This window comes from Thalia democratica, chromosome 1, assembly GCF_965202585.1.
Source record: "Thalia democratica chromosome 1, ktThaDemo2.hap1.1, whole genome shotgun sequence".
Taxonomy (NCBI): Eukaryota; Metazoa; Chordata; class Thaliacea; order Salpida; family Salpidae; genus Thalia; species Thalia democratica.
This window is the reverse complement of record NC_139165.1, coordinates 61,168,160-61,195,450: the sequence shown is the minus strand read 5'-3', so window position 1 is coordinate 61,195,450 and position 27,291 is coordinate 61,168,160. Positions and strand designations below refer to the sequence as shown.

General features: G+C 26.1%; 1 protein-coding gene across 2 annotated transcripts; it reads right to left on the bottom strand.

Moving 5' to 3' along the window:
• Positions 1-1,704: 1,704 nt before the first annotated feature.
• On the bottom strand, positions 1,705-27,012 carry LOC145832289 (lipid droplet-regulating VLDL assembly factor AUP1-like). 2 transcript variants are annotated; one of them, XM_082939609.1, is made up of 9 exons: positions 26,958-27,012; positions 23,775-23,927; positions 16,256-16,403; positions 15,302-15,474; positions 9,250-9,328; positions 8,028-8,168; positions 4,883-4,985; positions 3,934-4,094; positions 1,705-2,172 (listed from the first exon to the last, which is right to left on the bottom strand). In XM_082939609.1, exons 1-9 carry the CDS (start codon positions 26,981-26,983, stop codon positions 2,044-2,046), a joined length of 1,113 nt encoding a protein of 370 aa, XP_082795735.1. In that variant the 5' UTR covers positions 26,984-27,012; the 3' UTR covers positions 1,705-2,043. The 2 variants fall into 2 exon arrangements, with proteins under 2 accessions (XP_082795735.1, XP_082795742.1); XM_082939616.1 differs by having other exon boundaries at positions 9,250-9,325.
• Between the last annotated feature and the right edge of the window lie 279 nt (positions 27,013-27,291).

Here is a 27,291-nt window from a genome sequence, read left to right as displayed (position 1 = left end):
GTTGAAGTTTTTAAAGTTTACTCACGTGTAGATAAATAAAAAATAAATTAATTTCAGTATAGTACAGATAGATGAAAATCGCAGCTTTTTTATTAGTACTTCATCCCGATAAAATTTTTTCTAGAAAAATTTAATTATTGTAAGATGTTTTCTAAATAAAAATGATCGGATCGAAACGATAGATTAAGAAAAAACTAAATACAAATCTTTTAAATAGAAAAGATATAACCTGAATAGGAAATAACATTAGTTCTGAAACAAAACTGACTAAAAATTTAATTAACTTCTACAATATTTAAACGATTATAATTGATGAATTTGCCAAAAGAGTTGGATTTGATAGGAGGTAAAACTACTTGGCCTAAAATTTTTTGGGTAGGAGTTGATTGGTTTGCAATTGATCGGATTCAAACTGATTTTTTGAATTTGATCGGTTGGAAAATGACTGCGATTTGAAAATAAGCGTCTCCCATTTTAATTACTTTCCGCTCACGGGAAGTGCGTACTCTAGAAGTCCTTGTCTACTTTTTTTTTACAAAGTTGCTAATTTCAGTATGAAAAGTCACGAATGTTATGAAGAGATCTAAAATCACCTAATCAAATCATAAACATTCTTTCTATTAAATCTACTAAAATATGTTTAACTATTAAAATAGTGTTTTAAATAAAGTTTTTAATATATTTTTTTCTCTCAGATTTCAATTATAAATGATACGATGCAAATTACAATGTTCGTTTTTTTCAAAATCTAAGTTAAACTTCAATAAAAGGACTTTTTTATTTGCATTTTATCAGGAGCTTTTTGGTTGTACACTGCAATTTATTTTTTTTCGTTTAACTTTTTTTGTTTTTTAATGCATGTTTATTAAAGTTTTATTTTTAATTAAAATATTCTTTGACAATAGAAATCTTGAAGATAAGTTGTTTTTATCATCATATTTAGTTACAAAGCATTTTACTAAAACTTATTTGACATTTTGGACAGAATCTTTGGGGTTTAAAATACGTACTCAAAAAGAAAGTGACTTTAGTTTAAAAGCAGTTATTAAACTCCTTTGTTATTAGTTATTTAAACAAAAATTTACTCATATAAAAAATAAAACAAAACCATTTTATTTAGTCTTATTAAAAGGTATGGGGAAAAAACATTCGCCTTTAACAGTCGGAACGAATTGATTTAGAAAAGTGAAAAAATCATTTAAAATATTGAACTACTATACAGTCTGACTAGTAATTTAACAAAAAGTAAACTATTTTTTAATTTTATTGCAAAACATAGTAATTTAAGGTAGTAATTCTATTAAACTGCGTATCGAAAATATAGTAATTTTAAAAATAGTAAACCTTAAAATAAATGTGTACCTTTTTTTACTTCTACTAGCAAAAAATCTTATTTTAATTTAAAAGTATTGAAATTCGTAATTGTCTATGATATTTAATTTTGTAAATATTTAAAACTTTATGATTTTGATTTATTATTATTAGATTATATGTATGTATGTATATATGTATGTTTCAAGTATAATTGAGTTGATATTTAATTATTCATTGTTTTTTAAATATTAAAGTGTATTTCGATATAAAATAGGGTTAGATTAAAAAAACCTGAAAAATGCTAGCGAAAAGACTAACAACTATGCAATTTCATAATTAAGAACTTTGTAAATAATTACAAATAACTAAAAACAAAAGCAAACAGAAAATTTAAAGAAATTTATTCTTTATAAAAAACGACGATTAATAAATAAATTAAGCAATTAAATATAAACTTAGAAGCTTTACATAGTTTTTGAACTTATTAAAATAACAAATCATAAGGGCACTACAAAACAAACAAGTATATTTTAAAAACTTAAACATTAGTACCTTAGAAATTTTGAATTCAATTTTACCGAAAAACAAAAGTTATGTTTTATCACTTGCTTTGTAGGTTAAGCTAAATATACAAAGCAATGTAGAAGCATTTTCGTTACAATATAAAAAATTGTAAATTGAATATTTCTTAACTAACGAAAGTGAGAAGAGTATTAATCTACATTGTTTCTATCTATACTTCAAAGAAAATTTACTAATATACTCATTTTTAGCTCTCTCAACAAAACTAAGTTTTTTCTCTTGCAAGGACATGTGTCTCTCTTCCGGATTCTTAACGTAAGTCTCTTTTTTGGTTACCTTAAAAAATTATCTTTAATCATGCGTTTTGAAAACAAACTAGTTTAAAAAAAAAGCATAGCAGTCTTCGAACAACAAAATAACTATAAATTAACTATAACTTTATTATTATTAAAAAGAAAACAGTTTTGCCACTCTTTGAAGCAAAAAAAAATTGCCTGAGTCAGTTTCAGTTTACTATAGAGATTTTAACAAGTTTGAAACTACCCTTAGACTTTTGTACTCTTATATTTGAGGGCACAGGAGGGGATCCACCTTGTTTTTACTAAGTGATCTTATTTTTTAGAGTTTAATTTTATTTATTAGAAACTTTTAACCATTACACAAAATTTAAAGTGACTTTCTAAATAAAAGCGATCGAAGTCGGCGACTTCAATAATAAAAGGCGTCAACCAAAATGAGTAAAAAATATTATTTCACTAAAAATAATCTATTTTTACCTTCGTTATTAAATTAATTTTCTATAAATTATTACAATAAGTTCATTAGTAATATTCAAACATTTTAAATGCACAATTTTTTTAACTAAAAAATATATAAAAAACTTATTTAAAAAAACAACCAGTTTTTTTATTTTATTTATCTTAACATTTTTAATTAACTTATAGTTTATAAGTTTATTTAAAAATTCAACACTTACAGTTTTCTAAACTTAATAAGGAACGTTTCTTAAAAATTTGAGGTCTCTAGCTCAAAAAATAAGAAGATAGATTATTAGTTAATTTTATAACCTCCTATATTAATTATATAATTTCATATGTTAGTAATTTCCTACATACTATATTAACAATGAAAAAATTCCGGTCCATACGTTTGTATCGCAAACTTTTTACAAAAATGACCATATCTCAAAAATAAACTAACTTTTTCTACTCTATAAAAACTGAATTATATTTCATACTTTATGCTTTCATATCAAAACCAATGTTAAAACTTGTAAAATGTTCTTCCCCAGACTCCCTTAATTTTATAACCACTAATAGCATCAGTGTAAAATATTTACATATTCTAAGTTTACAAAAGTCTATAAAATAGGGGTGAAAGATGGGTAACGTGCGATCTGCGGGCCAGATACAGCCCGCAAATGATTTTTTAGCTTTATAACAAATTGTAAAATTATATAAAATTTGCTTTTTTATAGGACATTTTGTGAAATTGTTTTTTATTTTGATATGAAGAACATATACCGATACTTCATTACAATATTACTTTTAAGATTTTTTTAATCACGTAGCCCACAAAGACTTTTGTAACAAGTCTGGACCTAAATAGGTTTTTTCTATTAAATCTGACTCGCCTGCTAAAAAAGTATCTGCCAACTGCTTTAATAAAATATTATATTTCAAACCGTATAAAATAGAAAAACATCAAACTTTGAAGACTTTCATAAGTGTATATGTAGAACTGGTAATAAGCTTATTTATTATCATCGTTTCTTATAAAAGTAATTATCTTTTATTATACCTATCTTTAACGGTTTTTCTGTTTTTTTTTGTAAAACATCTTTATACTAAATCAAAGGTATCTTTAAATTGTAGTTGATCTTATCTTCAATGGTTTTAGCTTTGATTTCTTTTTAAAACAACTTATTATTATAAAATAATAACGTAGCTATAATATTTTAAATGTCCTCAATTAGCTCAAAGCAAAAGCTAGTTAGTAAAATTATTAGAATTTAACTCAACATCAAAAATACCACGTGTTGTTTATGGTATGAATATAATTTTTATAAACTTTTTTATTTAATTACAGAAAACCTACCTTAGCATTATGATTTGTTACCTTTTCTTCAAAAAAATTGACAATGGTTTTATGCAAGCAGTTGCTTTTTTCTAGATCACTCAAAATAACCTTTCTGTCTGCTGATGGAATGATAGACTTTACCAAATTAATTTCACTAGACCAGTCAGTACGATTTGTTTCTGCAAACAATATAAGTTTTTAATCTAATAAATGTTATGTTGTTTACCAAAGTAAGCAAAACTTTAAGAATAATAATACTTAATGTTTTATTGTGATTAAACATAACTGATTATAATCAAAATATTGATGGCAAATTTATACTTAAACAAAAATTGGTTTTAAAAACATTGAAAAAATTTGTTACCATTCTTAAATCTAAACACATAGAAAGATAACATTTGTTTTTTGATATATTTTCAATATTATTTTCATATACTTTTGGAGTATTTTAATAAATTGTTAACTTAGATTTGTTTAACAAGAAATAAAATTCAAATCTAGTTTAAAAAAGTAAATGTGTAACTAAAGTTAATAACAGACTATAATTTCAAAATCCTTCAAGACTCTACGCTTAGGGAAATTTTCACATTTATAATTTTAGTAAATGTAATTTACCAAAAGTGTTTGACACCGTATATGGTCACTTATGTAAACTTTAAGAAAGTTCATATAATGAATGAAGAAAAAAAAAATTATTATTTAATTCATTTATTATTTATTTCTTCTGATAATTTATATCGTTTTAAAAAAGGAGTCAACTACCTGAAATGAATGATATAGAAAAAAATCTTTTTTTTTTATCTACAATTAGTTGCTGTAGATAAACTTAACTGATTTATTTTATATTGAAACTTTGAAAATGATTAACTATTCTTAAATATATTTAAAATTACATAGATTTATAAGATAATTTAAAAATAAATTAATTGTAATGATGTAAAAATGTTATCCTTTTACATAAACGAACTTTTGTTTTGAAAAATTGTAGTTTCAGTTTTTTGAGAAGTTTTGTTTTGTACATTTGGATCTACTATTTGTAACTTTTTTATTCCCAGATGTTGCGATATAACCTGATATACAGAATGAAAACCATAAATATTATACTAGAAAACAACATAAAATAATTTAAAATACAAAATGATTAAACTTATAGAACTTCAAAATACTTATATATGGTAGTAAAAAGTTTTGCAAATTTATAACGAAATAATAGTGAAGAAAAAAGTAAATTATATGCTTTAATTTTTATATCACATAAACTGGAACAAAACAATTCAAATCGACTTATACCAGAAAGAGGGAAACCTCACTAAATTCATTTCAAATTAAGAAGTCTCTTTATTACATAATTTAAAAAGTTTGATAATAACTAAAAAGCTTAAATAATATTTAATCAACCCAGGGTTACCAGATGTTTTTGGCAATTTTTTTCCAGGTTTTAAATATTTCTTGCAGGTTTTTAATATTACACGTTTTAGGGTCTATTTTTAGTTTAAAGTTAAGTTTAAGGTAACAAATTGTGTTAAATAGTATAACGACATTGAAAGATATGTTAAAGCTTCTTTAAATATGTTTTTCAATAAAAAAAAATGTTGATGATGACAAATTTTTTTTATCTATATAATAGGTTTTTTATGTCAAATCGAATTTTATTCCTTAACATGTAAAAGTTGTTTAAAAATCCAGATTTTTTAGGATTCCAGGTTTTTTGGCAACCCTGTCAACCAAACAACTTTTATTGCTGTCACTTTTATAAAACACTTTTTGAGAAAACAAAAACTCAAGTTCAGTAACTTTTTTATAGCTAGGAACATTAATCACATTAATTACATTAATTAATTCCTCTAGAGTTCACTCTTATCGTTAAGTTTATACTCAAAATACGTTGTGTTGAAAGTAAAAGCTTGTGTTTTTTAGTTTTCACTTAAAAAACTTTATTATCAACTACGTATTAATACGATACAACTTTTTATAATTTTGATTAAACTAACAAAAAAACCAACAGGAAAACGTTCAAAAATACTAATAAGAATGTTATAACATCAAAAATAAACATTAACGAAAAAAAGGAACAGTGGAGTTCACAACTAAATTCACATGATTAAATTTAAATTACACCTTGTATAGAGATTTTAAAAAATACTTCATATGTAGTTTAATAATTAGATATATTTAATAGCTTAGATAGAACAAGTTTTACTTTTTGTTTTAAAGAATTTTAAAACTCTCCACAACATTATTGGCTTTTAGCATATTGAAAAGAAAAATTACTATTTCTTCAGTTTGCAATTCCCATTGAGTTCGCTTTTTTAGGTTTTGTTTTAAAGTGCGAACCCAAGAGGAAGGTATTTGTATATTAATTTCAATACTTGCAACATGGTTGCTAAAGGTTTTCTGCCAGGTTTTATAGAAAACAATTTTTTGGGCCCATTTTAAGTGTAAAATCAAGTTTAAGATAAAAAAACTGTTTTAGGTAGTATAAAATATTGAAAAGATGCAGTAAAGCTACTTTAAATATATTTAAAAAAAATTAAATAACTTATTTTTCCATTGATAGATTTTTTGTATTGAATCGAAATTTCATTACTCAACATGTAAATATCACAATAAATGTGCAAATTAACTATTCTTTTTTTTACCCTGTTTCAGTGGGAGAAAATTTCGACCTTGTTAAATATAATAAAACAGTAAACTGCACAGAGCAATTTTTGTTTATGTAAGAACATTTGCTCAGTGCAACTTACTGTTTTATTACATACTTACTTATATAATTACATAATAAACTGTATAATTCCAAGTTTTTCCAGGATTTCAGGTTTTTTGGCAACCCTGTTGCAAGCAAACAATACGACATTTATTTATTTAAGAGCAACTGCGTTGAATATTACACTTAGTTGACAATTTCAATAAATGTCAATTGTTTTGGTAGTTACAAAGTAGTACTTGTTTCATTCACAAAAGTTAATGAAAAAGACAACTGGATATTTAGATCCACCGACCTACAATCGACTATTTTTTACTATAAATGCCATCATTTTAAGAGTAAATTATTTTACTAGATTAATAATAACAACAAGTACTTCTATTATACATTACAATACTTACATTCTAATAATAATTTAAATATAATATGTTATAAAGGCAGAGTTACCATAGATTTTTTATAAATTCTATCGGATTTTTCTGATTTTTTTAAGTCTTTTGTAAGTACACGTTTTTTATCCATTTCTAGTATAAAATTAATAAAAATGCAAAAAAAATCTAAAATAGTATAAAAATATTAAAAAGATACTATAATGCTAATTTTAATGTGTTTTACCATGTGTTCAAAAAAATATATGGTTTATGATATATTTTTCGTATGTAATCAAAATTTAATTATTTTATATGAAAGAATGGTTCCATATGTTTTTACAAAATTTCAAAGTTTCAGGTATTTTTGCATAAATTATCAAATTCTAGTTATTTCAAGGCAGCCCTGAACGAGGTTTTGCTTTAATTTTTGATTAATTTAATATCAAAATTAATTTCTTGCAACCAAATAAAGTTTTTATACTTTCAATACTTTTCAACTAAAAGACTGGACGTTCTAATTCAAAACTTGTTTGAAAATATATAATATTTTAAATAAAAATTACGAAGTATTAAACTTATCAGATTAAATAAATAAACAGTATGATTTCTATGATTGATCTAATAAAATCAATCAACAATTTACTCCTTTCTGTAAAAATCTGTTAAATTCACTTTAATTGGTAGATATAAACTAGAAAATCAAGGAATAAAAAAAGTTAAAAAGATACAAAAATATAAGTTTTTTAAATGGTTTAAAATAGTTATAACCAAAAATTCTAATTTTAAGTGATTTAACATTTAAAAACAAAATTTTACGTAATTAAAATAACAAATATAGCTTAATAGCTATATTGTTGTGTTTATATTCAATGATCATTTTTCTTAGAATTAATTAGTTGTAATTTAAGAAGAGAAAATACTATTCTTTTTAAAGTTGTAAAAACAGTATATTTTATGGCTTATCAATTTAGATGTGATAGCTAGGCGTTATAAGTACAATTAAGGTTTTTTTAACACTTCAGTCAAATTAAACTTACATTTCTTGCAGCTTCTTTATATAAATGTATGTTTTCAAAATCTTCACGTTTTAATGGTTTGTGTACAATGACGTCATAATATGTGAAGAAACTGAAAAATGACCAGAATAAGTCTACAACGCAATGACTTTGCAAATGACACTAAAAAAGTAAACAGATGTTTGAAGACATAAAAGTAATTTCTACTACCTATTAAATATTAAGGAAAACAACAAAAGAGTAACAATATATACTTTAATTTACACAGAACTTCAAAAAAAAAATTTTTACTCTTTATTTAAGTACCGATAAACTTAACTTAATCTGCAAAAAAGTTATCGACTACGAAATTCATTTTAATACTACTTTAAAATGTTATTTAAAACTATAGTAAATCTGCTTATTTATAAAAATACTTCGCAATTATTTTTCAATTGTTAAGGCCATAGGGGGGGGTAGGCCATGTTTTTTACAAGTTGATCTTATTTTATGGAGTTTTTACTAAGCTTCAAGTTGCTTTTTACCGTTTTAAAAAAATCGAATTAGTTTTTGAGATATGACCGGCCAAAGTCGGGCCGCATAACAGGTTCCTTATGGGGAAGGAAAAACTAAAACGGCGAAAAAAGACTAATGCATTCAAAATCTATCTCCTCCTTCATTTTTTAAGCAATCTTCTTCAAACTTTCACAGTCTATTCTTTATACAATAACAAAAAAATTTTATTTGTGACTTTAAAAAATTTTAAGTAAAAATAGCTTTTTTTTTTTTTAAAAAAAATTTTGATAAAAAATCACTTTTTTTTTTGTCATAAAGTTTTTATTTTTTAAAATTATTAAAATTCACAAATAACGTTTTTTTCTCATAATGTAAGAAACATTTCCTGAAAATTTGAAGAAGATTGCTTGAAAAATGAAGGAGAAGATAGATTTTAAAGCCCGTTTTTAAAAACTCGAGAAAAACGGCTTTAAAGTTACCCTTTATAAAGACAACCCTTTATATAACCGGTTATAAAAAAAAAGTTACTTAATATTTTTAAAATCTAAAAAAAGCATCTGAAAGATTATGAAATTTGCTATAATATAAGTCTGTATGTTATTTTTGGTCAAAAAATGGCTTCTACCCCCCCCCCCCTATGGCCTTAATATAGAAGTAAATTTGTTTTATTTAGTATAATTTTATAATTTTATTTAGCAGTAGGGTTTACTCCTGCTTACTTATTGTAACAATCTACTTTAAAACTTACAATATTTATAGGTTGAGGTCTTATAATTTCAATTGTCATTGGTTGAACTTTTTCTTCCGTTTTGAATGTCCATTCACTGCTTGAAAATAATATCTTAATAAGTTTAATAAACTTTATAAAGGCGTTATTCTTCTTGAACAACACTTTACCGCTTTAAAATAGAAGAGATCTATTGGATTTTCTATCAAGCAGGGAGACAAAATTACCATCAGTTTTATTGAAGCTGAGTTTCCTGAAGCTTGTGGTCTTAAGCACAGATTTCAAGAGACCAACACACTTCGAGTGGTGAAGCTAACAGATTGTCTATAAGCTCAAGGGTTCGAAAAAACAGCTATATATTGTCACTAAATCCAAACACAACAACCACTCACCCAGTCCATTCAATCGTTCAGGTATTACAAGTACACCCACACTTATTCTACTAAGAATTGACCAGCGGATCAGTCAAGAGACATGGTTAGCGTTAGTAAGAAAATTCGAGGCGTTTAAATTAGAGTAAAATATAAGTGCTGACTATGCATCAATTCACATGTTACAATATGCACAAGAAAAGCTATGTAATCTTATGATGGCACATAATTATCGATTATTGACAAAACCTGATAACTGCATAACAGAGTTGATGAAATCAATGGCTGTAGTCAAAGAATTAGTGACTCATAAAGAAGATTTAGAGGTCAATAAGAAAGATTTTACGTTTAATGTGGGAGATCCGATAGTCGATAAGAAAGATCTAATGTCCAATGTGAAAGATTCGAAGCCCAATAAGGAAGAAACTATGGATAAAAAGGAAAATCCATTGTTCAATATTGAATATTCAATGGTCAACATGGAATAAATTATAGAGGACAAGTACTTTCTAAACATTGAACTAAGTGATATCAGCAGCTTGTTTAAGTAATTATTCATATTCTTAACATTAGTTTTAACTTTGCTTACAGCAACACCGGTTATGTTTTAGTAAGTGGAAAGCAAAAATATTTTTCAACTTGCCTTCGTGTGATACTTGCGAAAAAGAATACAGATACCGCAAATTCTTGGATTTACTATCAGTTCTGCAAAATAGTGCAAAACTAATTAAATGAGCTTCAGGAGAAATTTGTCAGGTGAAAAAAGGAACTGGTCAGTAACACTGTGAAAATAAAATACCTTTTGGACGTAAACGAGCTATAAAAGGTCATTTTCTACCTGCAAAGATCGGATGTGCAGAAAGTAAGTCTTAGACATGTCTACTTTTCCTACAAAGACTGTAATTTTGTTGTAAATAATTCTATGGTAAATCAAAGAGTAGCCTTTCTAATGTGAGGTCTGTAGCAATTTTTTGAAGAGAAGAGCTGATCGAAGGCCACAAGAGAAGGCACCACGGAGAAAGGCAGTCAGACTACTAAAGATGTTGCAACCCGTAAACATGCTCACAAAACAAAGCACCAACCAAAATTTAAACAGATTAGAATCGCTGAAGATGCCATGTATAGAATAGATCAAAAGATTGTTAATGGCTTAAAATTGCAGGTTTAATTTGCTGCTGGTGACGAAAAACTTCTCCCAGATGATAAAAGATGAAAGGTATGAACCATCTAGCCACCGAGGCTATAGACAATTGCGCTTTCCATGCTACAGAGACTCAATATACTCAAAACTTCCCGGCAGAAATAACTAATTGTTCTTATTAAGAGACAAACTATAGCAGGAGCAGCAGATATGAGGATCAATCCATTATATACAAATATAATTATTACAGAAGAATCTAAGTCCCAACAAATTTAGTGGAAGCCGGTTTAATGATTCACAGGCGTTCCATGTTAGCAATGAAAACCAATCCAAACATGAATTTCATAGTTCTCTGGACGATGTTGGTGACCATACCAATGGTATCACTAACAGTCATTCAATAATAATGCAAGTAGGAGAAGAAAACGTTCCTGTTTATGTAGTTCCAAGAAGTAATTATGTGCAACTTGCCTAAGAATCATGAAATTGCGAAAGGAAAGTTTGAATGTGAAGTAAACGGTAAGAGAAACAGAAGATGAGCAATCTTTATTAACCAGGATGGATATAGCAAAAACTTCAAGATAATTTAGTATTTTATGTGTGCCTTTTTATAGTTTTAAACTAAGATTCTTGTATTAAGTCTTTCTATTTAATATTCAGCTATAAAAAAAGTTGTTTAATTATTAGAGTCTAATTATGTGTTTTAAGATTTAAAACTTGTCAATTCCCTGTAACTATTTTTAGTGCTTTAAAAGACAGGAATGCCAAAGGTTTTCGAGAAATTTATTCCAGGTTTTCAAAAAAACAAGTTTTTTGGTCTATTTTTAGTAAAAAACTATGTTTAATATTAAATGCGTCTATGTAAAAATTGTTTAAAATTCCGCTTTTTTCTAGGTCTTTTAGTGATTTTTGTTCAAAATTCCAGGTTTTTTTGTTTAATATCAAGGTTTTTTAGCAAACTTGAAACGAGCAAGGGAAGATGTTAATTTATGTAGCTCGTTGCATAATATTTTATGATCTATCATTATATTTACAAATCATTCATTATTTAAAAGATAATAAACTAATAAAAATATAAATAAAGAGTTATTCTTCTATAAGCCTCAAAATGTGATAGTTGGTCTTATTTTATATATCTTTATTTTAGCTATAAGTTTATTTTTACAGACTTAAGTATTTATTTTAGGTATTTAGCAATCATTATTTTTATAATTTTCTAATATATTAGTTAGTATACTTTTTAATTGATCAAAAGTTCATTTGGCAAATTAAGTTTCGCTCAATAAGCTCATCAGTGCTTAAAATAAACTAAAAATTTCTGTTCTAATTGAATAAAAACCACATTTGTTATCGTTTTATAAGTCTACACCTCTTATTGTTTTCTTTTTAACAATAAAACCTATACTAAAATATTAATATAAATATAAATACACTTACTCTGATACTTTTATTAAACTTTATACAGGGTTGTCACTGGTTTTTAAGAAATTTTCTCCAGGTTTTAAAATTTCTTCCAGATTTTAAAAAGTACACGTTTTTGGGTCTATTTTTAGTTTAAAAAGTTTAAGGTAAAAAAAAATGTGTTAAATTGTATAACAACATTGAAATGATACAGCAAAGCTATTTTAAATGTATTTTAAATTCAAAAAAAATTGATGGTAACTAAAAATTTAATCTATATGATAAGTTTATTTTGTCAAATCGGAACTTGACTACTTAGTATGTAAATATTATTAAAATTTCATGTTTTTTCAATTTTTTTTGTTCAATTTCTCAAACTCCAGCTTTTATAGCCTAAATTTTAAAATTACATGTTTTTTCTAGGATTCCAGGTTTTGTGGCAACCCTGTTTATACTTATTTTAAAGTCTAAACTGTAAAATCTTTAAAATAGTGACTTATTAAAAAAATTTGTCGTTAAAATAATCAAATTTTTATAACAAATTTTAAAAAACGTTATAAAAATTATGTGTGAATATAATTTTAAGTGATTTTATATTTTACAGTAAGAGGGTTGCCACTCGTTTTTTCAAAAAAATTTTCAGGTTTTCCAAATTTCTCCCAGGTTTTTAAAAGTACACATTTTTGGGTCTATTTTTAAATTAAAGTAGTGATGTACCGGACTCACTATCCGAGTCCGGCCGGATATTGCCATTTTTGTCTGATATCCGGATCCGGCTTCTAATTTGAAAAAAAAGTCCGGATCCGGGTCCGGCCGGATCTCTGTTAGGAATCAGAGATCCGGCCGATTCGGATCTAGTTAGTAAAAAAGAGCATACTGAAAAGTATTTTTTCAAAAACAAACCCTGTGTAAATTACTAAGAGTCATTTTCGTCAATTAAAATAAAACACCTACCGTGATTGGCTCATTTTGTACACGTAACTAATTTACATTTAAACTATGAAATAAACATTTCAGAAATGCAACTCTTTACATATGTTGTAAAATTGAAAACTTTGGAATGAATACTTGCATTATTTATTGTTTAAAGTTGAGCTCAGAGAAGATTTAGAGCTAATACGGTTGAATGAACGAGCCAATGAGAATCATATGACGAAATGTTTCAAACTAAATACTGATGCAACAAAACATCAGAACATGACAGGCAGTTTATATGTAAGCAGTTAGTTAGTTTGGTGTGCAGCTTGAAGCAACAAAATACCTTGAACTTTTTTGTGAATGCTTATTGTAAGTAGTGTTTTGTTTTAAAAGTGAATATTTCAACTGGTGTTTAATTGTTTAAATATTTAAGCCAGGTTTATAGTTTAATAGTTTATTAAACATTTTACAGTTTCTTGTTTACTAAAAGTTTTATTTTATTTTTAGTTTAATGTTCTAAGTCTTTTGATATAGATTTAAATAGCTTCCAGTGTTACTAAAGTTATTAATAATTTTTGTATATGCTAGTACTTCTTGTTGTGTTTTATACAAAAGATTCATCACTTAAAACTGTCGTGTTAGATTATAGAAAGTAGTCTCAGTTAGAATTTAGCATTTGTTAGATATCAATTAAATAAAGTAGGATTTAATTATGATGGGTAGTACTAATAAGTTAAGTATACCGCAATCAGTCCACAACTTTACTACCAAATTGTCAACCTTTGCTAGCTGTTCTACTGATTATTAGATTTAATTAATTTTTTCAGTTTTTAAAAACCTCATTCTGACTCAGGCTTGTTTATACTCACTCTAGCTAGTTTTATTGACTTAAACAGTGGCAACCCTGCTAGTTTGAAAATTTTTAAGAATTTTAGAAAATCTTGGACTGCCTCAGGCTAGTTTAGTTTTTTATAAAAACTCAGGCTAGTTTTCTTTTAAATTTTGAATGAGTCTGAGCTGATCCAGATTTTAATATTTTGTAATTTTCTAGTGTATTTTGTTCAAGAACTTGATTTCAGATTTTTAATTATAAATAACACCTAAATTTGTAAACCTTGTGGCTAGCTGATTTACTTATTATTAGATTAAAGTTCTTTTTTTTCAGTTTTTTAAAAACCTCATTCTGACTCAGGCTAGTTTATACTAGTGATGTACCCGACTCACTATCCGGGTCCGGCCGGATATTGCCATTTTTGTCTGATATCCGGATCCGGCCGGATTCTAATTTGAAAAAAAAGTCCGGATCCGGTTCTGGCCGGATTCTAATTTGAAAAAAAGTCCGGATCCGGGTCTGGCCGGACCCGAAATTGTGGGTCCGGTACATCACTAGTTTAAAGTTAATTTTAAGGTAAGAAACTGTGTTTAATATCATAAAAACATTGAAAAGATACTGTAAAGCTACTTTAAATGCGTTTTTTAATAAAAAAAAATTTGATGATGACAAAAAAATTTTATCTAGATGATATATTTATTGAGTCAAATCAAAATTTTACTACTGAACATATTTAAGTTGTTAAAATTCCAGGTTTTCTATGTTTTTTTTTAATTTCTAAAATTCCAGGGTTTTTCAGTTTTCTTTTGCCTAAATTGTCAAATTCTAGGTTTTTCCAGGTTTTCAGGTAAAGAGGCAACCCTGTAGTAACTATTCAATAATTGCTTATAAGAGAAATTCTATTCACAGTTTTCCTCAAGGTTGAAAATTATTTTTGACTTTCCTATTGTGTCATTATTAGTTGTTCTTTCTTGTAAATTTTAATAACTTACTGTGTTTTATTATTTTCAGATTTAACACAAAACATCTGTTTTTTAACAAAAGAAGTACATATTTATTTTTTAAATAAACAGGCAGGAGAAAACTATACAACAGTAGAAAATGAAACACCTGGTTATAGCTATGTGGCTATTGAACACCTTGACATACCGTGTTTACGAATGTCCTTCAGAGCTCTTTAAAATGTCTATTAAAATTTAGAAAAAAATCTATGCACTTAAAAAGTATATGATACCTTAAACAAAAAACATCAACACTATTTTTACTTAACTTACTCACCCTATGAGACTTTACTGATATTCAGGTAGCCATCAAAATGCATAATTTGTTTCTATATTAAATGAATTAGTATGTAAAAAACAGATTTTTTAAGTTAATAAATATAAAACAACAACTTTAAAAAAATATAACCTAAACGGAAGAAGACATGCGTTGTTAGTGGACATTGTTTCAGGAAACACAATAATTGGTTTTTTTTTATCTTTCATTTCAATAAACTGCTTCTCCCGCACGTTTGAATTAGATGAAAGAGATACAAAATTGAAAAAGTTGCTTTCAAAAAAGCCTGCATTTCCTATTACTGCCTGTTTAAATAAATAGGGTGCATTTTATTACAATAACTATAAGTAAAACAAAATAAGGTATTACGTATTTCCATAGACCAGCAAAATATTTTTTAACTTAACTTTGCTTAACTTAAACAAAAACAATTTTATTAATGCTATTTATTATTTATATTTATTGCAGTCACTTTAAATCCACTTTAATTTTAAAATGACTTATTATGTCAGTATTAAGAATTATTTCAGTGCTTTTTAACAATCGATTATTTTATAAATACTCAATTTCAAACAATGTTTTTCGCTTAACTTAATAATGACTACTTTCTTAAAGAGTCTTTTTATGTATTCTGGGTATCAATGTAACAGGTAAGGTAAAAGATACATAAGCTAAGCACCCATGCAAGCTTGGGTCTTTAAATCTTAAAATAAATTACCTGGACAAAATACAACAATAGTTTTAATGCTTGTTATTTAAGTAAGACATATAATAAAATTAAACAAATATTATCTATACTAACTTATTTATGCTGTTGAATATTAATCTAAAAGTAAACTTTTAATTAAAGTAAAATATAATCATAGTTAATAATTTATTTACAATACTTTTTAGAAACTTCTAAAAGTTTTTCATCGTATAACTAGTTTAAAAGTTAATAATTGTATTAGAGCAACTAAAAAATTAAAAAATTTTTTTCATTAAGATTTTTATTGTGAATAACATAACAACATATAGCTGGGCAAAATAAACTATTAAAGATGAAAGTATGTCAAAAACTTTACCATTTTAGATACAAAAACTTACTACTTGATATCCTTTGGTAAGCGATAAAAAAATTCCTTCAAGAGATGATACTTTATTGGCTACAATTACACAGTTCGAACATAACTTATCTTCATTAGATACTGAGACAATCTGGCCCAATACTAAATAAAACAGTTTTACCATGCACCTGTACGTACGAAAACTGTTTTATTAAAGACAAAAGTTTAAAAAGTCATTGTATAACATGTATTTAAACACTGTAAAACATTTTAATAATTGATCTTCAACACTACATTACTAAAAAATAGTTTTGTATTATCGTAAAACATAGTTGATTAACCTCATTATAATACAGCTATGCTCTCCAAAACTTTAACTTTTAAAAAATCAGCCTAAGAAAGTTAAACCATACATATGAAATTTACTAAAACTTTTTTTTGTGTGCTAAACATTCAAAAGCATTTTAAATAAACTATATAACTAATTTAAATATACAAAATTAATATAGTTTTGTGCTACCATTTATTATAATTATAATTATGTTATAACTTAAAATTTTAATTCAAAAAAAAATTATTGAAGCCAGAGAGGCTATTATATACTAGAGGTTATTATATACTCTGATATTATATATATTATATATAATAACAGAGAGTATATTATATACCAAATCCGGCCCGCAGATTGAAAATGACCGGCCCCAAAGTGTTTTTATAAATTTAATGGAATCCAGCCCGCGAGTGAAGTGACCAGCCCACCAAGGTCAATATTACAAAGTTTGTATAAAATTCGGATCAAATTTTTACAAAACAAAACATAAGAGTTAGACTTTAAAACCATGTTAAAATTGTTTAGTAATAAAAACACCATTTTGTTGTAATAATTTGTTTTGTTTAAACTCAGCTGGAATATTCTTTCAAATTACCCTAAACAATTTTTTTATTTTAAATCTCATATTTTACATATATACCTTTGTCAATCTACCATGTCAATGACAACCATAAACAATGGACGAGTCAAAAATGGCATTTTTCCCGAATAAATAATGTGTTGCTTATATCAATATTAAGAAAAGCATTTTTTTTCCTAACAAGTAATTGACAATTATTTTAAGTCAATCTGCTCAACTTTACATTAAAAAAAGTTTAGTAAAAGTTTTAAGGTGCGTTTGGGACCTAAAGCTACAAATTCAGAAACTTTTTTAAATGAATAAAAGTATAAAGATTTCACTCAATTTTCCTGTAAGGATTGGTTCTCAGATTTTGCGTTCATGGTAAATTTATTTAGGCATACAAACGAATTGAATACCAAACTAATGGGGAAGGGTACTTTTGCTCACGAAATGTACTCTGTAGTTAAGGCATAAAGTTTAAAGTTAAAACTATATGCTTCCCATTTCAGTACGAACAACTTGACGTATTTTGCAACACTTTCAAATAAATAACAATCATTGATATCAACTGAAAAATACATTTATATTATAGTTTCAGCTGATAATGAGTTTGGTGTGACGATGAACTTCAGTAAAACAATATCCTTATAGAAAAAATCAAAACTGAAAAAGTGTACAAAATTTATGATATACTTAACAAGTTTAAGTTTGTTTCGAGTAATTTTTAGTAATAAAATATTGCATCTTTAACATTATTATTAATTCTTCCAAGGGTTATGACAAATGTCGAATTCTAAATACTAGATATATATTAGTTTAAAATGTCATAATTTATAAACTTTTTTTAATTAAATGGACTCGAAATAGTTATCAAATAAATCCATAAAATTAGTATTCAATCGGGTTCCAATCGTTTTTTAAAATTAGTATCTGGCCTGATCCAGATCTAAAAAGGGATTATCCGACCGGATTCGTATACTGGATCCACTAGATTACTTATTCTAAGCCAAGGACTAAACTTTCCCTGATCCGGCAAGCCGAGTAAAAACGTTGCCTACCCCTATTTTATACAAAACTAACATTGTTTTATATTTTGAATTTAAGCTACTACATACTTTTTACATCTTAACAAAATTTAATTTTAATAAAGGAAAAAGTATGACAGTTTATTATGGAAGATGCAAACTGGAAAAAAAAAAATTTTCTTGAAAGTTTATTACTGCCTTTTAAATGATTTTATTTAAATTATTGTTCATTTAAACAATTGTTGAATAAAATCTATTTAATTTAATTGATTAAATAAACCTTATTTAAAAAGCTTTAGTTATTGAAATCACTACTTTGTTTTATTCTCAAAAACTTACATATCAATTTTTCATAATGATACATAAAAAATTAAGTTTAAAATAGGTATCTTTACCTTCAAAAACACAGAATATTATACAATTTAGTATTCCTACAGAAAAATATAAGAACTGTTTTATTGCTAGTAAGTAGAGTCAAAAACTAAACTTATTTATTAAAAAATAGTAACAGGTGCGCGAAATTTTTTTTGTTTAACCTGACTGAGACCAGTAAATATATGAATAAACTCCTAAGAGTTTTAATCTAAAAGTATTTGGTATAAAGCGCTTAAATTAGAAATTAAAACAGTTCAACCAACTAAGCTCTGAAAAACATAGCTGATGTAAACAAATTTAAACAAACAGCTAAGTTGTTGAACTAAACTGTAATGTTTAAACTGCATTTTTTTATGATTTTCATAATTATGACGTATTATAATCTACTCAAAACAAAATAATGAAGATTATTAAAAAAATATTAGAGATTCATCAAAAGGTTTTTAGTGTTTATTTTTACAAATACTGACTGATTTTGTCTTTAATAACAAAATTTTTGATTTAGAAATAATTCACATCTCATTTTGATCTTAAAAATATTTCTCAATCTTTTTTAATCAAAAATTTTCAAGCAATTGAACTGAGAAAAACTGAGATTCTCAAATTTTTAAATAAAAAAACTGATTTAGCCTGACGTTTTTCAACTTTTTTCAAAAAAAACTGATTTAGCCTGACGCGCACGAACCCTGTAATAATAACAAATTTAATCGGTACTCTTACTCTATAAACTAACACATGCTTCTGTGTGTTAACAAGTCAACACGCTTCAACGGATCTATGAAAGTTGTAGAAATACTCATAACTTTCATAGCTCTGTTGAAGAGGTAGATGTCAAATTTGCATGAGCGTACAAAATTGCACGAGTGCACAAAGATACTTTTGAACATGGGGAAAAAACTGCAGAAATATAAAACTACACGAGGATAATTTTGCAAAAAGACACTTTTGCAGAGAGACATTTTTGCACGGAATAATCCTTTTTTTTCTATCACTGTTACCCCTAACCCTTACCCTCAGTAGCTTTTTTTTAAATATTTTTTTTTTTATTGTTGTTTTATAATATTTTTTTGTTAGGTTTTCAATTAAAACTATCACTGTTACCTCTTACCTTTACCCTCGGTCAGTAACTTTTTTCTCTTTTTTTTTTATCCAATTATTTTTTAGTTTTTTTTTTCTGTTTTTTCTTTTTCTATGTTTTTTCTCGTGCAAAATTGACCCTTGGTGCAAAATGGTCTTCGTGCAATTTTGTGCCCTTGTGCAATTTTGTTCTAATGCAATTTTGTAACCTCGTGTTAACTTGTTAACATACAGAAATATGTGTTAGTTTAATAAAGAAAGAGTACTGTTTAAATTTGTTATTATCATATATTCCAGTAAACTTGTATCGCTAGGATCTTTATTAGCAAGCAATTAACATCAAATTTTTAACAAATTCATTAAAAAATAAAATTATTTAAAAACCATTAGTTGTTCATTATTTAAACAGTTTTTATAAATAAAAAATGCCAAACTAAAGGAATATAAGAACAATAATTAAAAAATTACTCAATTTATTGAAAACTAACAACATTACTTTTTAAATAAACTACTAACAAAATTCTAAACATTTCAGGATATTGTATAAGTGCTTCTAAGAATAAGAGATAGAGTAGAAGATAAACATGTTTTTTTCATAAACATGAATATTAAACATATGTAAACTATACGTATTACATGGTTGCCACAGATCAAGCTGAGTAAAATTTCTTGAATTTTAACTAAAATTTTCCTGACTTTTCTAAATCCAAACTCTTAAGTTAAACTTATTCTAAAATACATAATCAAACACTTGAAACTATATAAATCTTCCAATCTTATTCAGGTTAAAACAACAGTTTTTTTGATGAATTCAATCATCTAATTTCCATTACATCACTTGAACCATCTGTGTATGATTGATGTATTTGCAATAAAAAGCTCTATCAGCAAAATACTTGTTTTTTCTAACTTGATACAGTTCTAGTTTGTATGCATACAAATAATCTTTAACTCTTCTTCTGGATGTAATAGTTTCTCATTTCATACTGTTTTCAAGCAGAGCTTTGTTAATACTTAATCTAGTTCGAGCTCAGCCCGGTCATTGTGCAACACAAATAATGGTTGCAACATTTTTCCAAGAGAAGATTTGGCAAGAAATTTTAATGTTTCAAAATAGAACTGGTCCAAGCAATCTTCCTTTTGCTTGAAGATCTTGAACTTTAATGCATTCATTGAACAATTTACCAAAGTTCTAAATTGTTCAATGCTAGTATCACCTTCAGCATTGGATCACATTTTTTACGATGTTAAGGAGTGCACAATGTTCGCAAAACGTTTAACAACAATTGTGACTCCTAATTTTTCAAGGCTATGCGGATTTAGGCATGACATATTTTTTTTAAATGTACTTCCATTAGCTATTCTGCTCCGGAGATTTTCAACCGCTTTTATAACAAATAATTTACATTCTTTGTTGAAATTTAAGAGCTTTTGTTCCTCAACTAGGTCTTATTTCCTCAAATTTGCAAGCAAATTGGTTGCAGCACAACCAAGATCAAAGGCAGGTTTTAAGAAGCTTGATCATTTAATTCAACCTTGAATAACTGGTTAAGCTGAGATTTGTAACTATCACGTCTTTCATAATGAAGCACAACAAATTAATTACCAAGCACGAAATGTCCTCATGCATAAAGGCAACAACAGGCTGGGTAGTCTGGTACAATGTCAAAAAAGTCTGCATAAGAGATATCACATCACCAAAGAAATGCAAGAAAATTTTTGTGTATATATCACAGTTTCACTATAGAAGTCTCCTTGTCACAGATCATCAATACTAAAGAGCATAAAAAACTGCTTGTTCAAGTAGGGTAGTTGTTCAATATGTTATTAGAAAAAAATGCAGTTTTACAAAATATATTTTATTAATTTATACCAGATGAAGGCATTGGAAATTAAATAACTTTGTAAATTTCTAGGAGAATTTTGCAATTTTAGTCTGACTTTAAAGGATTTTTAATTAATATTTTACTATTTGAAGGCTTTGGAAAATAAAGAATTTTGAAAATTAATCTGACAAAATCTGACCTTTTTTTTCAATTTTGTCAAATTTCCTGACTTTTTTTTTAAACTCCCATTTTATCCTAACTTTTCCTGACTTTCGTTTTTTTTTTTTCTTATTTTTCCTGTTTTCCTGACTTTTCCTGACCGTGTGGCAACCCTGCGTATATGTAAACAAATTAATAAATAGCAATATTTACAAAAAATAATAATCATGTAGATCAGAGTTTCCCCAAAGTGGGCCAAGTAGCCCATTAGGGGACCAAGAACAGCAAAGGGGCCAAAGGGGGGGTCTGTGCAGTTAAAGAGCCACAGGGGGCCATGAGGTCATAATTTGAAACTTTTTAAGCACTAGATATTCTGAAGTTGTTGATGAAGAGCAAAAAAAAGATCTTAGGTGTTTTTAATGGTAGTTTTAAAACTTACACTAGCTATTCTGGAGTTGTTGATTAAGAGCAAAAAATGGGTTTTAGGTTTGTTTAATGGTAGTTTTTTGGGTAATCTTGTTTAAGGGGGCCATAGCTTTTTTTAATTTTTTAAAGGGGCCATTTGAAAAAAGTTTGGGAAACCTGATATAGATTCTACTTCATTTAAGCTATGATCAATGGCACAAGAAATATTTTTCAAACCTGAAACATCAGTTTGTGTTTAAAAAATCTACAAAAAAAAGTGCAAGATATATCTAATAACTGTGTACACAATTCTTGTTCAAATATTACCATAGCTTTAATACCTTTTACTTTCACACTAACACATGTTTTATTTTTTCATATATATTAAATTTTCATATTATTTTAATACATGTTTTTGTTTCTGTTTCCCCTAGATGATCTCTTTATTTATTTATTTTTTGTGTGTTACCAATCAAGTTTAAATAAAACCCTGTATCAAATCACATAAAAGTTGTGCTTTTTTTTTTTGCACATTTAGTTAGCTAAAAGTTGTTATTACTAAAGTAATAGTATAGTAATATACTTTATCTTGTTCTTTCATAATTAAAATAAGTTTAATACACTTTACATTTTTACTAACTTTAATGCCTTATAATATAAGTATTCTCAGGGTTGCCACTCTTTAAAGAAAAAAAGTTAGCCTGATTTGGCCTGATTTTATAATAGACTGAATATAAAATCATTATAAGCCAAAATTTGAAAAAAATACAGTTACCTTTAAATGCTTAGTAAAAATACCAAAATTAAAAAAAACACTAATTAAAAATATATTTTTTAATAATAGTAAAAAAAATTTAAAGGTAGTCTAAGATTTATAAAAGTACCAAAACTAGTCTGATTTAAAAAAAAAGATTCTAAGTAGTGTAAGACACCCTGAGATTATAAAAAAAGTCTAAACTAGTTCGCCTAAAGTTTCCAAAAATTTTACAAAAGCCTGAGATAAAGTAACATGAGTGTGTGGCAACCCTGTATAATATTGTTTACAGAGTAATTCAGAATACCTCAAACACTACTTTACAAAAAACACTATAACAAAATTGAATGATCACTATAATATAAAACTAACTTTTAATTTGTTCTACTATCTACTTTATATCAATAATTGATTGGATTTTCTTTTGGTTTTGTTATTGATAACTTGTTATAGCTTATTCCTAACTTACATTGTTTAAAATTAATTAATTAACAATTTCAAGATCTTATTATTTAAGTTGTATAAAACATGGTTTCAAGTAATGATTAGAAAAATATACATATACAGGGTTGCCAAAGGTTTTTTGAAAAAATTTTCCAGCTTTTCTAAATTTCTTTCAGGATTTTCAATATACAAGTCAAAAAACAGTCTAAAATAGTGAAAAGTATTGAAAAGATAATGTAATGCTACTTTAAATGTGTCTACATTAAATAATTTTTATTTAAACAAAATTGCATATGATATGTTTTTTTATTTAATGTTACTTTTATCATTTTACATGAAAAAATTAGTTCAAGTTCATGGCTTTTCCACGTTTTGTAGTAATTTTTGTACAAAATTCTAGGTTTATTTTCATTTATCAGATTCTAAGTTTTGCAGGTTTTTTGGCAACCTGTATATTACAGATAAATCAAAATTAGTCTGAATTACCATATTTTTTTACTGTTAAAATTTCAATTGTTATGCGCAACACATAAACCATGTATTATATAAGTTAGTCTAAAAAAAGGTTCTTTTTGATAATAAAGAAATAAAATAAAAACACCTTACTACTGGATTTTTCGGAGAGAAGATCATTTTTAAGAAAGACATGTATATCCAGAAACAAATGCTCATAAAAGATCTCATAGTGACAAGAAGCAGACCTATTGGTATACATGGTATGTTGAACAAATATGTGGTAATTGATGAAGGGAACCTATAAAAAAATGTTGTTAAGGCAGATAATATTAAAAAAAAAATATTTTTTATGAAAGTACTATAATACTAAATACTTTTTTTGTAAAAATATCTTAAACTTTTTTAGCAGGTTGTAATAATTATTCTAGTATGTAATCTTAAATCTAGAAATACACTCATTTGTAGAGCTTTAACTTTATTTTATACCATACCAGTTTAGAGAATTATGTCTATTAACTTGATATAATTCTAAGATATTAAAAAACCATAGCATAAGGAACAAAAATCAAAAGCTAACAAATAATAATATAATATAAAATAATTATAAAATATGTATTCACAATATAGTATGTTTAGTATAAAATATGTTTAGTATAAGTATAAAACAACTTAAGCAACTTGAAATAAGTTTTTTTTATCAAAAATTGACCAATTTAAAGTCAGAATAATTACAGTAAACTAAAAACAGCTAAATAAATTTAAGACCATAAAAAGTGGCTTTTCAACCATACCTTAAACCTTCATAAAGGAACCGATGTAAAAAATTTTTTAAATACCTTACTTTTGCTAGATTCATCTTCAATCCTGAGATTTTCAAAAACTTCAAAATTTCCTGAGCTATCCTGAGTGTGTGGCAACCCTGATAAATACAGGAATCTACATTGGTAAAAGTATCTTCCAGTCTTTAGACATCATTACTAAACGTTTAGGGTTACTACTCCGAAAGCAAAAAAGCAAACCTGAATGACCAATAACTAGTTTAAGTTACATGAAAATCCTAAATCAGTCTGAACTTATGAAAAAATAAAAAAACATTAAATTCAAAACCTGAAAAGTATTACTGTTAGTCATTAGTGAGTTCATATAAAACGAACAAAAGATACAAGGAACTAAAATCTATAAGAAAATATATTAATAATAAAAAAACAACTAATGTTCATATTGATTACTTAAGTTTCTACGCATGACACGTTTTGTTAGAACAATATAAAGCAAGTAGCAAAATTTTTTTAAAGAATCACAAAAAGACACTTTATGATGTGTCAAATGAAATTAAACAACTTAAGTTAGCTAATCTTAAAAACAACTTATGTACAAGTTAACTTATGTTCTGTTTTGCTTTGTTTATTCTTATTTTTAGTTATATTTTGTTGCTATTTTTGTTATTGATTAGTGGTTTTTGTTCTTTAAAAATTCATATTTTGGTTGTTAGACAGGGTTGTTGTCTTTCTTTTCTTTTATTTAGTGATAACTCTTTTTTAACTTTTTCAATTTCATACTTTTCTTGGCTACATTAATGACATATTTTGTTTTTTGTTTTTTTGGTTTTATTTTAGTTCTGCAGAGTATTTCCCATTTTAAATTATAGTCTTTGTGTGCGTTTTTTAACTTCCATATATAGCTTATAACTCATTGATATGTCATTTTTAAGTTATTATTAAAGCTTGATGATTACTGTATCTATTTTTGAACGTTGTGCTAGTTGAACCCATGTAAAATTTTGTTATGTTGTTTGTTTTTTAATTAGCTTGGTATATTATATTGTTTGCTAGGCAGTTATAGGCTAAATAACACTTTTCTTTCCTGCAGTTGCAGGTTTTTTCTTGCTGTTTGAGGTTTAGGTTCTTTAATATGTTGTTGTTTTGTTTAAGAATTTATTGTTTTAAATTTTCCATGCAGCTATAATAAATTTTAAGTGTATTCCTCTTAAAAAGTTTGTGGTATGGGTGATTTGCGTCAAAGTGTTTTACTTAATTTAAATGCCAATTTCAGTGGCTTACAGTTAGGGAAAAAGGTTGGTTAAAATAAATATGTTTTCTTCTTTGTTGTTTTATTTGCTTTTTAATATGTTAGATTGAATTTGTGGTTGGCGGATTTGGTGCTGGTTGGTAATTATGTTTTTTGTGGTTAAATGATTCTTGGTTACTTAATAAATTGTTCAGCCTTTTGTTAACAGTTATAGGTAATTGTTTTAATATTTGATTAGGGTGGTTTGATTGGTTGCTCACATATAGGATATCCAAATTTGGTTTTCAAAAAAAGATGTATGTTCTGTTTGGTAAGTTTAATTTGATGTCTAGGAAGTCTGTTTTAATTAAGCCTGTGTCTATTGTTATTTTGAAACTCCATTTGTTAGAGATATTATGTTGCGCTTTTTATATATTTTCTGTGGTTCTTAGCAATTTAGATTGTATGATTGCCATGCCATTGTCTCTATAAATTCTGAATTCTTCTTTGTTATTTTTTTTTTGCTTAGCATAAAGAGTCCTACCATGTTGCACTCTTCAGCTTCATTGTAGGATCCCATTCTAACGTTAAAAAAGTTAGAGGTAATAGAATAATAAAAAAGAATAACAAAAAAATATATATGTTTTTTTAAGGGACTTAAACATCACAAAAACTATCCTGAAATTTAGGAAAGATATCAAAACTAAGTTGATGAGTTAATTAAAAAGACTTAATTCTCAAAAAAAAAAAAGAAAAATTTTAAGCATACCTAAGTTGGCTTGAAGCAGCCTAATTTTTTTTTTATTAATTGCTTAAGCCAGCAGCAACCTTGTATTAAGGTAAATATTTAATAATGTTTATACTTTTTTAAGTGTTTAAAAGTGTATGTTTTTAACCAACATTACTAAAATTCAAAATTAATCAATAACATAATCACATAAGCTTAGAAGATAAAATTTAATAAAATATAACTTATAAAAAGGCTTCGAAAGAAATATGTAAAAAAAAATCTTCTACGACTAAAATAAAAAATGCATATGTTAATTTCTTGATAATATGTGATGTTAATACAATATATTTTTAAAACAAGTTATAATTTAACATATAGAAAAGTTATAAACCAAGTTATACTAAATAAAATAATGTTTTAGCTTGAAAGCTAATTTAAAAATGTAGTACAGCTCATTTTTAATAATAAGTAAATAGTAAATGTTACAAACTTTCATCTTTTATATTTAAACTTACACTAGAACTAACTAAATAATAAGAATTTTTAGTCTATTGTCCATTTTATTTCTAATTTAGTACAAAACAAACTAACCTTGAAACAGTAAACTTAATTGTCATTCTTTGTTATTTGAAAATTATCATTACCTGCAAAATTAAATAAATAATAATAAAATAGTACCAAATAATAAAAATGTGATCAGTATTTTTCACAAACATGAACCCATTGACAGTAAAGAACTCACTGTACAGTACACTATATATTGTATCCATTGTTTCTCAGAACATGCACCTGTGCTAAGTATTGAATAGAAAATATTGGACTCTCCATAGATAACATTTATAAGTAAATAAAAAATTTCAAAAATTAGTTGTTCTATTTTCTAAAGTTGTAACACTTTGAAGCAAAAAAGACAGTTCGAATTACA